At 46.8% G+C, this 11,837-nt stretch overlaps 1 protein-coding gene across 1 annotated transcript in view; it reads right to left on the minus strand.

Annotated features, from left to right (window-relative positions):
• Positions 1–1,153: 1,153 nt before the first annotated feature.
• Positions 1,154–11,837, minus strand: part of agbl4 (AGBL carboxypeptidase 4) — a 356,944-nt gene continuing 346,260 nt past the window's right edge. Inside the window, exons 12-13 of the mRNA XM_076277992.1 lie at positions 1,879–1,975; positions 1,154–1,753 (exon numbers count right to left, since the gene is read on the minus strand). Coding sequence (XP_076134107.1) covers positions 1,654–1,753; positions 1,879–1,975 — 197 coding nt within the window. The 3' untranslated portion in view covers positions 1,154–1,653. The remainder of the gene's footprint in view (positions 1,754–1,878; positions 1,976–11,837) is intronic.

Consider the following 11,837-nt stretch of genomic DNA (forward strand, 5'->3'; position numbering starts at 1 on the left):
GCCTCCTCCTTCTACACAAGGAAGCTGTCAATGATAGCCTTTGTGTATTTGTAAACAGAAAGCCAGTAGGTTAAAACTGAAAGCTATACACACACAATTGCAAGTCTGATCACAGTATGTAGTAATAATCCCACTCTCCTTAAATGCCCTACATGCTGAGATGAGAAAAGTTTACCTCCTGCTATGTAGGCTATAACTACATGCCTTATGGGAGGCTCTGAAATAGCATTTTGTAGTGAAATTAAGTAGCCTCGTAGGGAAGTGAGATGGTTTTAGCTTGTGGGAGGCCGATGCATAACTAATAGAAAATGGACGCAAAAGAGATGACAGTGTTGAGGAAGAAAATAATTAACAATTTACACTGTCTCTGGGCATACATAGCTGCATGCATATAATTAGGATGAAGCCTAATGCATCTGATCCAGTGAAGCAAGGAAGAGGAGAATAATGGGTCGTCATACCAGTTGAAATGACAGCACAGTGGGGAAGTGAGGCTTTCTGTGGCGAGAGGAGTTGTTTTGTATGAATAGGTTACCTGAGTGTAGCGTGAGAGAGACAGGGAGGGAGGGGTAGAAAACATCACATATAGGCCTAACTGTGTGTGTGTGTGAGAGAGAGAGAGGGATAGAGAGAAAAAAGAGGGAGGATGAAAGAGATAGAAAGCATCCCTGACATAAGTATCTAGTAAAATAATCTTTAGATGGATGCTTTTCTTCAGTCCCATTAGCTTACTCCATCTTCTTGTCTCCCATGTAAAACTCTGGAGTCATTTGTTTATGCGGTTCCTGACTGATTGCTTCACTTATTCCAAATGACTGGCCTGAAAAATACACGTTGTTCTCCATGCCATCTTGACTGATAGCCTGGACCATTTCAGTCTCGGCCCATTGTGCCAGGACTCTTTCTGTCGTGCAAGTGACATGCTTTTAAGTAGCTATGCACTAGCAAGTCTTCTGAAGTGTGATCAAGGTATGTTGGCTGGTGTTTTATCCATTGAGTCATTAATGAAATTTTCTGTTTGTAGGCCTACAGAAAATGTCAATTTTTCATCATAAAATGTATTTGTTGTGTCTACATTCACACACACGCAAATAATTTTATTGTGATTCATGTTTCAAGATGGTGTTTATTTTTGCAGCAAACAAAATCCAATCCAAACTTCCAAAATAATCTTCCAGTGCATTAAATGTGTATAACTCAAACATGAAATATCTCTGACAGAACACAAAAAATGAACATACAAAAATAACACCAATGGTCATGCAACAGTAAACCAGAAAGAGATTAAAGGCAAGAAGCTGTTCTTCATTCCAGCTAAGATACAAAGGCCACCAGAGCAACCAAAATGAAAAAAAAAAAAAAAATCTTTATTTGGGCTTTGCTGTCCCACTATCTCTTGTATAATGATCCTGTTAGCAGACAGTTGATAGTGCAATCAAGATATTACATGCACAATAAATCACAAGTTCTGCATTTCTCTTCAGAGTTCCATAAGTAGGCTATTATGTGGAGTATCAGTCATTTTTTGTATATGCCTTATTGCCTTGAAGATGGCCAATTGTCCATTTTCTTTGTGCAAGCCATCTATGAAGGAAGAACATTTATTCTGCTCTGGTTGGCTGGTTGGCCGAGCTACACACTAAAGCCCTGAGTTTAACAGTCTCCTCTCACTCCATGGAGCTTCCTCTCGCCATCTTGGTTCTTTCCATTGCTATTATTGTTCCCATGGCGACCACTTGGCAATACGTTCAGGCTGTAGGATGAGAATAGTAAAAAGTTGATATTGATTTACGGACATACGCAAATGGCAAGGCCATATAGGCTAATGTAATGTAGACAAGTGTAATGTATAGTGGAATCTGGAGTCAAACAGAACACCTGTTGATGTGACTTCCTGGTTTGTTGTCATCCAGGAGGTTGTTCAGTCTGTAGTAATCCAAAAAGGTACGGGCAACATTTCTGCCGAGTTTCATGTCTGGGGAGAGCTTGTTAAGGTGGCCTATAATCCACACAGTTTAATTAAATTTTAAATGTCAAATGAACTCTGTCTATAATGATCTTTAAAATGGATAAACTTTTGTAGACTGACACAATGACCAAAGTGTAATTTAGCTATCAATGTTGACTGAGCAAAGAAACCAGAAATGTTACAGTTTTACAGGCTGTCTCCATTTTCAAATATTATGTATGAACAGTGGAGCATAAAAAACATTATTAAAGCAAACATTCAAAATCTTCACAAAAAGGGCTCACACACATTTTTTTTCTTCTGTTATTTGAACGTCATTTTCAGTGTTCTGTAGCATTTCAAATCATAGGTGGAAATCTCTGACATTTCAAATGATAAAGAGCCCCATGCCCCTCTGTGTTTGCGTGTGACCAAAGCTCAGTTTGCTTAGCCATCACCTGCCCATATATCTCACACCGGGAATCTCAGCGATGGTATCAACACCAAACCCCACAGTGCCTCTAAATCTCTGCTGCAGACTTTCCACTATTAATTGAGGCAAAAAATAAATAAATAAATGTCTCTCTTGCAGAACTGATACCACCATTTGCAGTAAATAACTGGCCATTACCCAACAGCGAGAAGCACAGGGATAAATAACCAGGGCACAAGAGAAAGCGCTTTGCACACGATCGATGGTAAATCACAACTTGTCTGGCTGGGTCAGCCAAAAAAATTCACAAAGGTGAAGAAGTGTCTCTCGGCACTTCCAGGGTTTATTCAAATTCATACGAATCTCTGTGAAACATCCCTCTTCCCGGCCATCGCATTATGAGGCCAACCAATAAATTCTGGCCCTCCATCATTAGGCGATGTTGTTAGGTGCGGCGTCGCTGTGAAGATAACAGCCTGGGATGTGCAGGACTGTGCGTCGCCTCATTGAAATGGGAAGACGACAATGCCCAAGGCAGGGGATGATTATCTGTGGCTCGCCTGCTGAGAGCAAAAAAATTCTACATTACGAGAAACACTAGCGTGGAAAGGTCTCTTCATGAATCACTTTTATTAATCGGGCCGAAGAGCGACAACAAGCCTAACCGTGGCAGATAATGCATATTCCTGCAGAGAAGGCCGTGGCGGCTTATTTTCCAGTGATGGTGTTTCGCAGTCTGCCCTGTGCAGGAGAGGCGTGATGAATCGACACAGAGATTTAATCCTTCACCTTTGCCTGTCACCTCATTTTTGATGTTCAGATATGACCTGTCGGACTGTCAGCACTCGATGATTGAAGGAAGAACCCCGAGAAGAAATACAAGGTAGAAAGCGATTCTGTCGTTTATTATATTTATTTTTCCAATTTCTCCCAACGGTCAAAATTACGCTGGGAACATAAATCCCGGGCCTATAGATGGAATTCCATTATCCCAAACAGTTAACCCATAAACAATCCATCCTTAGTATGAATGGAGAGTGTGCTGAGGGTCTGTGTCTGTTGGTCATACCATGCATATACCATTCCACCACCAAACACAGCACAAGACCTACAGTATTCACCATGTTGGCCCTGACAAGAGGTAAAGTCAAAGGTATTTGTTTTCACTGAACATTTCTATACTTAATTGAGCTTGTCCGCATTGGGCAGCCTTTGAGGAATGGGGTATTTGTTACAGAGAAAATGAATGCTGTTTAAATTTAGTGCCAACTCTGCCCACCGGTGACTTTCTGTTGTCTCCGCCAAACTGTTGGCAAAGTTAAAGTAGGTGTGAAAGAAAAAGCAGGCCGTAATTAAGTTGCGCGTCTGGAACGTTTGACAGGAGAGCCTTGATGAGGGCTGATTAACAGTTGGCTTCGCGTGCCAGCCCCTTCTCCCCCTACTTCCCTCCCAACCTCACACCCCACCCTCCTTACGCCCTGTGCCCGCTCCGGTTCAGTCACCTTAGCCTGGTAATGTGGTGCCACCCTGGGCTTCCATCCGTCACCCAGCGGGCTGATGGCTTGTCTCTCCACGGCGCCTGCTCCGGCGGTATTTACACCCCATCTGTTTGGGGCTGCAACCTCTGCCTCCTTCCTATTTTTAGTGTGGCCCGAAGACAAACAACAGCGTCGGGTGCCAGACCTGAGTGAGACGTAATGAAAAAAGCGTGCTGCTACCGTGCAACGTGGCATGAAGAATGACCCTTGTTTTTTGGTTATGGATTTCTCATCATTACATATTTCACGGCAATAATTCTCTGAGGCATTCCTCAAAAGCCGTGTCAGGGAGAGCTCTAAATTTTAAACACATGTAAATGGAGGCAGTGCGTTGGATGATTTAAGCCTCATCATGGCTGGTATCCCTTGTATCCTTGGCATTGCAGCACTGACCTCAGGCAAAAGTTTTGCTATTTTCCCCTTGATGGGCAGAAAGTGCGGCGGCGTGCGTTTTCTGCGTGCTCTAAGCAAATGACAGAAATAGCGCGGGGGCCTGCGGTGTGCAGATGGCCTCTCAGCTTGTGATGTCACATTCCACATCTATTACAGGAAGCGCGTGATGGACGGCCGGTGTGGCGAGGAGAAGACTTCATCTGCATCGCAGCTGCACGCGGGGCCTCTCCAGCGCTCTGATTGGCTGCTGGCATGAGGCCAAGAGCGATGGAAGCCACCCCAGACTGGGACGGGAATCTGCTGGAGGATGGAGAGGCCTGCCAAAAAGTGCGGCGTCTGAGGCGCCGCGGAGAGCGGAAATTTTCCAAAACAGCGGCCGGCTCCCCTGCCAGAGGAAGGCGGGGAGGTGAGAGGTGTTGCGTAATCATGGGGCGTTGAGGGAAGCCTAACCTTCAAACCACCCTGCAGTACCTCCGTCACTCGGAACGAGTGAACTGAATCACCTCCCCTCAACAAAACAAAACAAAACAACAAAACAAAACCACCACCAATTAGGACTAGCATGTATAGGGTAAAAAATCAAAGGGAAGTAAATTCTCTACTGATCCATTATTACAGATTGTATTGCCACAAAATCAAAACAATAGGTTTCCTTTTGGCTAAAAGAGACTTTATACAAAAGCAACTATTTATACACAAAGAAGTATTTAAGATGAACTGTCTGACCAGTTTAAAAAACTAGATTCCTCCAAAAATCGCCAAAGGCACGTAGGCAGGCTTGAGTGCTGCTCTCCGCAGAGAGCTACGTGCAGAGGAGTCGACAGACCCTTCCTCTGGCAGCGGCACCCTAAGACAGGAGATTAATTAACGGCAGAGCAACTCATTAGAAGTTAGTTTGATCTCTCCTGCCACGGCCATGGCCCAGACTCGCTCCCCTCTGTCCCTTTCTCATCTCAGCTGTCGATGTCCAGAATGGGACGATGAGGAGAGATGGTGCTGCAGTATGCTCCGCTCGCGACAGTAGCCTATGGTGACCTGCAGCTTTTAAGAACATTTACTTAGAGTTTAACAGAAGCTACTGCAGGACCCATTTTTGGGTGCCTTTTTGAACAAAGGTAACAGGGGGTAAAGGCCTTTATCATTGAGGCGTTAGGGGGTTGAATATCTTAACGAGCACGTTCGATCAATGGCCGCCTTTTGTTGTCACTGAAGGACAAGCCACCATGGGGCCGAGGTGCCGAGGTGACGAGACGAGAGGGAACCGGACGCCTTCAACGGGGACAACAAATGATTTGTTTACCGGGTTGTTTATCTGCGTGCTGTGCTCGGAACAGGCAGACGGACAATGATGCCCCAATGACAAGGAACACGACACCATGGTCTGGAGCTGGCTGTCCGCTAACAAGCAGACAAATCAGGGGACATCAGCACCATCAATACCGTCAAGTGACAGGCCTGTCACCAGGGTGTCACAAAGAGCCAATTAACAATGCTAATTAAAACAGTAAACAGACACACACAAAGGGACCATGCTTTTTTTTCTTTAACCCTGCAGCACAAATGATGTTCTGAAGACCTTGTGTCCTCTTTCCTGTAGGACAAATGTGGCAATATAGCCGTAACAGACTGCCGGGCATAACAATGTCTCCTTTTTCCCCCCACAGTTTTGCACCCACAGCCTTGCACACAGTCATTCATGTAGACACAACCAAATCACAAACATAAACACACAACATTACACACAGAGACTTATAGTGGCCTTCGGAAATAGTAGAAATGGGTAGGTTGGACAAGTAGACCAGAACTTGAATGCTATAGTACAGAGCATCCACATAGCACCGCATCCTACCCCCACTGCAGTGGCCTGAAGGCATGGTCAAAGATACTTTTCTCCCAGAACCATTACTGTGATACGGTACTCTATGCTGCAGGAAAAGAACAAAAGAAAACAGACAAGTAATAAAGTGGGAAATGAAACGTCATCTCATATGCAGCTCCACAGTAAGGGCAGTGCATTTAATTGATCTGCGGGTTTATGATTTGCATAGCTGTCACTGTCCATCAACAGCCTGTCAATGCCAGTGGAGCTTGAAATGTTCAATTAGGAGGTTTTGGATTCTAGCGTGCACTCTTGACACACTTCTTTTCCGGCGCGCACTTTTGAGAACGTCAATAACATGCTGTTGTCAGATCTCCTAGGGGCCACGGAGAACTGTCAGCCTATCCAGCTGGCATAATGCGGTGATTGATGTCGGAGCCGCCAGGAACCGCGGAGCTGTCCGGTTCCACATTGTGCTCGTGCCGTATCAATTTATATGTGCAGGACGTCTCTGCCGCCACGGCACAACACTCTCAGCCAAGCGGCGCCAAAACGGGAGGGCTCTGACAACGCGCGTCGGCATTTGATTGAGTGAGACTTTTACAGCGAGGCCCAGGGATAATAGGTCTTTGAGTAGACATCTGCAGCAGAGAGAAAAGGGACAAGGAGGGAAGAGATGGCACGGACCCGGAACACAGAGCTGTCTCTCCGGTTCTCCAAGCTACAGGAGCCGGGGAAACGGTAGAACCTGTTCGCTTGTCAAGACGGGAACAAGGGCAACAAGATGCGGCGCGCTCGAGGTGCAGGGCCACGTCCAGTCATGTGACAGCCGCCTCGGCCCAATCAGAGTCCGTGGTGACCTTTGTCTGAAAGAGCAGCACAGCGGCAGGAAAGTAACAGCCAGGAAAAGTTTTTAGCTGAGGAAAAGAGGAAAAGAGGCCTTCAGGTTGTAACGCCACCTCCAAAAAGACTTTGAAAGTCATCGGGAAGCTCGCTCTCTGTCTCCCGCTCTCTCACTCTTAGTCGGAAGCGTCAAGCTGGGTTTTGAACAGGCTCCCAGACTCGCTTGGCCCCTCACCTGTTCTCACCTTTAACGATGCTCTGGCTGTGAAGTGCAGACACGGCCTGCCCATGAAAAAAGGCGCTGACAGGAAACAGTGTAACCTCGAGAAATGAACATGGGTCCTTAGACAGAGGACGTTATTCGTGCACGCCGGTGAAAGTCCCAGACGGGAAAAGTAGACATGCAAAAAAACACTGAAGTCAGTCAGCTGTCTGTCCAACCTGAGGAAGTGTCGGATTGGTTAACATTTGGCCAAAACAAAGGTCCTTGGAGTTGTCTCTCAGTACTGGGCTTCCATTTTAGCATTAGAGTTTTCATTTTGGATAATTACTAAATTAAATAAATGTCACCAACAGACTGTAACTAAACATGATACTTAAGTGACAGAAATCATTGCTACCTATTACATCTTTCATGAAGAACCTGTAACAGACAGCAGGTATCAAGAACTACATAAAGTACCATAACCATAAAGTACCAAATACCAAGAACCTGCTGGCTACAGAATTGTAATGGCTACCACATCTTGCCTTAGGGACAGCCTACCGACTAAAGAACGAGAAAGGAACTGAATGAAAAACACTTAGCATGGTGTGCACAATGACTTGTCTCCCATTTGTGCTCAATTACCTGTGGTGATAAATAATTTAAGGGATATATTTGTCCCACTGCTTGGCCATTGGAAATTCACAGCATGCTAATCAGCTGTAATGAAACTTGCATGGGGGGCTAAAGATGTGAGATGTGGCCCTGGTGCCCTCCTCTCCATGGCCACAGACCACACTGGTGTCCACTGAGAGAAGAAGAAAGACTGGAACAGAGAGAGAGAGAAGGGAGGGGGCAAGCAAGACAGAGCTGTGTGTATGTGTGTGTGTGTGTGTGGGGGGGGGGGTAAGGGGCATTAATTTAGGTCCAGGTAATTATTTATTTGGTGTGATTTTTTCCTCTCTGGAATGGGGTGCCACACGTAAAGGTCTTTGTTGATGATTTGCACGCTCGATTGAGCCCGTGGCACTGGAGCGTTTACAACCAGCAAGAAAACACACACACACACACACACACACACACACACCAAAGTGACACGGCGGATTCCTCTAACCTGTCTGACCCCAATCTTTGCTCTACACGAAGTCCCCGCTGCCCTCTCTGCACGTCGGCCGTACGCAACCCCCCGCCAAACGTCCTGCCTCCCCCACCCCCCCACTCAGGGTTGGACCTTGGTAGCCTGCAGGGCCCGTTTGTGTCTGACCTTCAGCTGGGGTACATTCATCTCCCGCAGCCCCTCTGCACCAGCCAAATTACCCCCACCTCCACCCAACACCCCCATGCACCCCCCCCCCCACACACACACATCCCCAACCCACCTACACTCTCACCCCAGTCCCCACCTCACCCTGTAGTGTAATAACTATTAAAATGCTGTGCCATTTAGTAGAATACCCCGCCTCATCCATCTTCTGCCCTGCCAGGGGCTTGGCAGTGGGGGGCTATGCTGCGTGGACCGGCTGATAAACACACAGAGAGACGCAAAGGGCCACGTTGACAGGGGCCTCCTGTCTGCTCTATACCGTGCGCCTTTATGCGTCTGTTTGTTTGTTTGTTTACTTGCTGTGCATGATGTTTGCGCATTCACACAGCCCATAGCCTGCCTGCTAAACAGCCTAGTCTACACAGGAGACATGCAGCTGTATGTGGCACACAGAGGACAACACCACACAAAGGCGGTTCTCTGCGCGCCGGACACACACCCTGGCTGCTCCTACCTGTGCTCTGCACGCCGGACACACACCCTATAGGCATTAACACTGCCTGGCATTAAGCAGCCTGCTTTAGCCTGTGTATAGAGGAAAAGGGCTTTGTTTTACACAGACACAGACACACACACACAGGGATATTTAGCTTAGTCTATCCCTTCACTCCAGTGGACAGGGTATATATATATAGTGGACATACTCTTACCAGACCCTAACTACTGGGACAATATGGCGCCAAGTTATATGTGATTACCATATTTATTATGAATTAAACGTAATTTGATCTTTCTCTGTTGTACCCCGTATGAACAAAATGAAACAAACCACTGTCAGAGTCTGCTCAAAATAACATTACCACTTTGGTAATGAAATTTCAAGTTTAGGGAGATAAATTGACTTGCCTCGCTGTTCTACACTGTTACATAAAAATGAAAGTATTCCTGTCCTGAGTGTGTGTGCCTTTTACTGGAGGTACGGCAAGTAAAAGCATGATAAGCTCTTCAAGCCTATTTGTGACATAGCAAAATTGATGAATATTGCTTTGGTCAGAGAACTCAGGCTTGGGGTAAACTTGCAGAAAATTACTCATCAAATCAATGACCTGTTTTCTGTCTGCCAGCCTAAAGGGCACCAGAATGCCTTTCCGGATGATTCCGGCCGAGTCTTACACCTGGTTATGACTCCTTTCCACGGCGCAATAAATTGCTTTCTTTTCCCCTTCCTCTTCACTGTTATTGGATTGTTGTTTCAATCCGTCTCTCTCTCTCTCTCTCTCTCTCTCTCTCTCTCTCTCTCTCTCTTTCTAACAGAGTGGAATCTCCAGGCAGTGTAATTCTACACAGTCCGGTCTCATAACAGAAAACTGAGACAGCCCCAGACTGGACACCTCACTGGAAGACGCAGACATGAGGAAGAGAAAAGGTCAGACAACGTAAGGAGGAGTTCCAAATACATTGCTACTTCCCCATTTACATACATCTAATGGATTCAAATGCATACAAACATAAAGTAGTGCAACCTACAGACCACACCCCACCCAATATGCCTCTTATCATCACATATTATGTACTATAAAACATGGCAAATACATAAATAACTCCATAAATACAGAAAACATAACTGAAGACGTGTGATGAGCTGGTGTAGATAGCACTCGTCAGAGACCAGAGAGAGTGCTGCTGCTGTATCAGTAGAGCAATGCAGAGGGCAACCCAGCACATGGCTGCAGGCTCCGCCAGCCTCTGACCACTAGAGGGCACTGAGGTTACACCTATGTGGAAAAGTGCTTTGTTTCTCACGCACGCACACACACACACACACACACACACACACACACACACACAGAGGCAGAGAGAGAGAGAGAGAGAGAAACAGGCAGAGGGACATGAGAGGGAGAGGAAGAGAGAGAGGGAGACAAGAGAGAGACACACACAGACAACCACAGAGAGAGAAAGAGAGAGAGAGAAAAAGAGACTAAGTCCCTCTACACCCGAGAAAGCTTTTTGTCCACTCTTTGCTCACTTCCATCTTTAATTACGGGTTGGAACAAAAGGAAAAGTTTGCCAGAGAGCCCCAATGAGGGGATTTGTGTGTGTATGTGTGTTTGTGTGTGTGTGTGTTAGTGTGTGTCTTTTCTGAGGTGTATGGAAGACCCAGAGAAATGTTAACACTGCATCCTATGCTACAAGAGTGGACGAATGAGTGCGTGATTAAGTGAGCAGCCATATTTCCAAATAAGCCCAATGCCTTTTCAAAAGAATGACAACGAGCACCAGCAATTCAACACACACACACACACACACACACACACACACACACACACACACACACACACACACACACACACACACACACACACATAAAGGACAGCCCCTTCGTCAATGGGCAGAAAAATCAGTGGGTGGAGAAGTCGTCCCCCCCCCCTCTCAAAAGCGCAGTCTTGAGCCTAGGTGGCCTTGGCTCCGCAGTCTTGATCCCAGCATGAAAGCCAAGGACACCCCCCACCACCCCCTTCTCCTGGCCCTGTCCGTCGAACCCAGACCCCCCCACCCCTCGCCCCCAACCCCTTCCAGTAATGATTTCTCTCGGTAATTAAGGAATCAATGCGGCTGCCTCCTCCCCTCTCCAGATGAAGGGGAGTCAGGAGTTTGAGGCTGGTGGTGAGGGGCAAGTGGGATGTAAGGATGCACCCCACCCCTCCCCACCCTGACACACACACACACACACACACACACACACACACACACATACACAGACAACCTGCCCCCCCTCTGTCCTCATTACCCGTGTCTCCCTACGTCTCCCCACGTGGCGTTGCGTTGCCCGGCCTACAGACGTCGGCCTCACGGATAGAAGTCATTTCAGAGCCGCAGACAGCTGCACGTCGGCCACTTTTGTCTTGCCCCGGAGCACCCATTGATTCCCCAGCAAAGCACGTCTCTTTTGTTCCACCACGCAGGCTCCCACAAAACAACGACGCATTTGGATTCAATTGGCGGGTTGCTATGCACCGACTCGCATGAGAACTCTGAATGCGCTAGGAGGTAGGAAAAAAAGGAAAAGATGAGGGGAAAAACCTTTGTGGCTCTGTCCCAGAGGAGTTTTCAGAAGCGCCAAATGGTAGTCAGTGGTCAGTTTCCTCAGCTGTGCTTGGTGGCTACAGGCTCTTCATGGGACTCAGAATCAAGGGCTAAGGGACCATATTACTTCCTGTTAACTCTTCATGACCATATTTGCCTGGCCCTCGTCTGACAGTAAGGCATTGCAAGAGTAATACTGCCTGCCAATGTCCCAGTCATTGCTTTTGGAAGGAAAGCGGAGTATCGATGAATGTGTGTATTGGTACAGACAGCTGAAACAGAAGTGTGTGTTCTCAAGTGACTGATTTCA

This window comes from Alosa pseudoharengus, unplaced genomic scaffold (assembly GCF_046254945.1).
Source record: "Alosa pseudoharengus isolate Yale_2024_CS ecotype anadromous, Long Island Sound unplaced genomic scaffold, YU_APseudo_1.1 YU_APseudo_1.1_scf_11, whole genome shotgun sequence".
Taxonomy (NCBI): Eukaryota; Metazoa; Chordata; class Actinopteri; order Clupeiformes; family Clupeidae; genus Alosa; species Alosa pseudoharengus.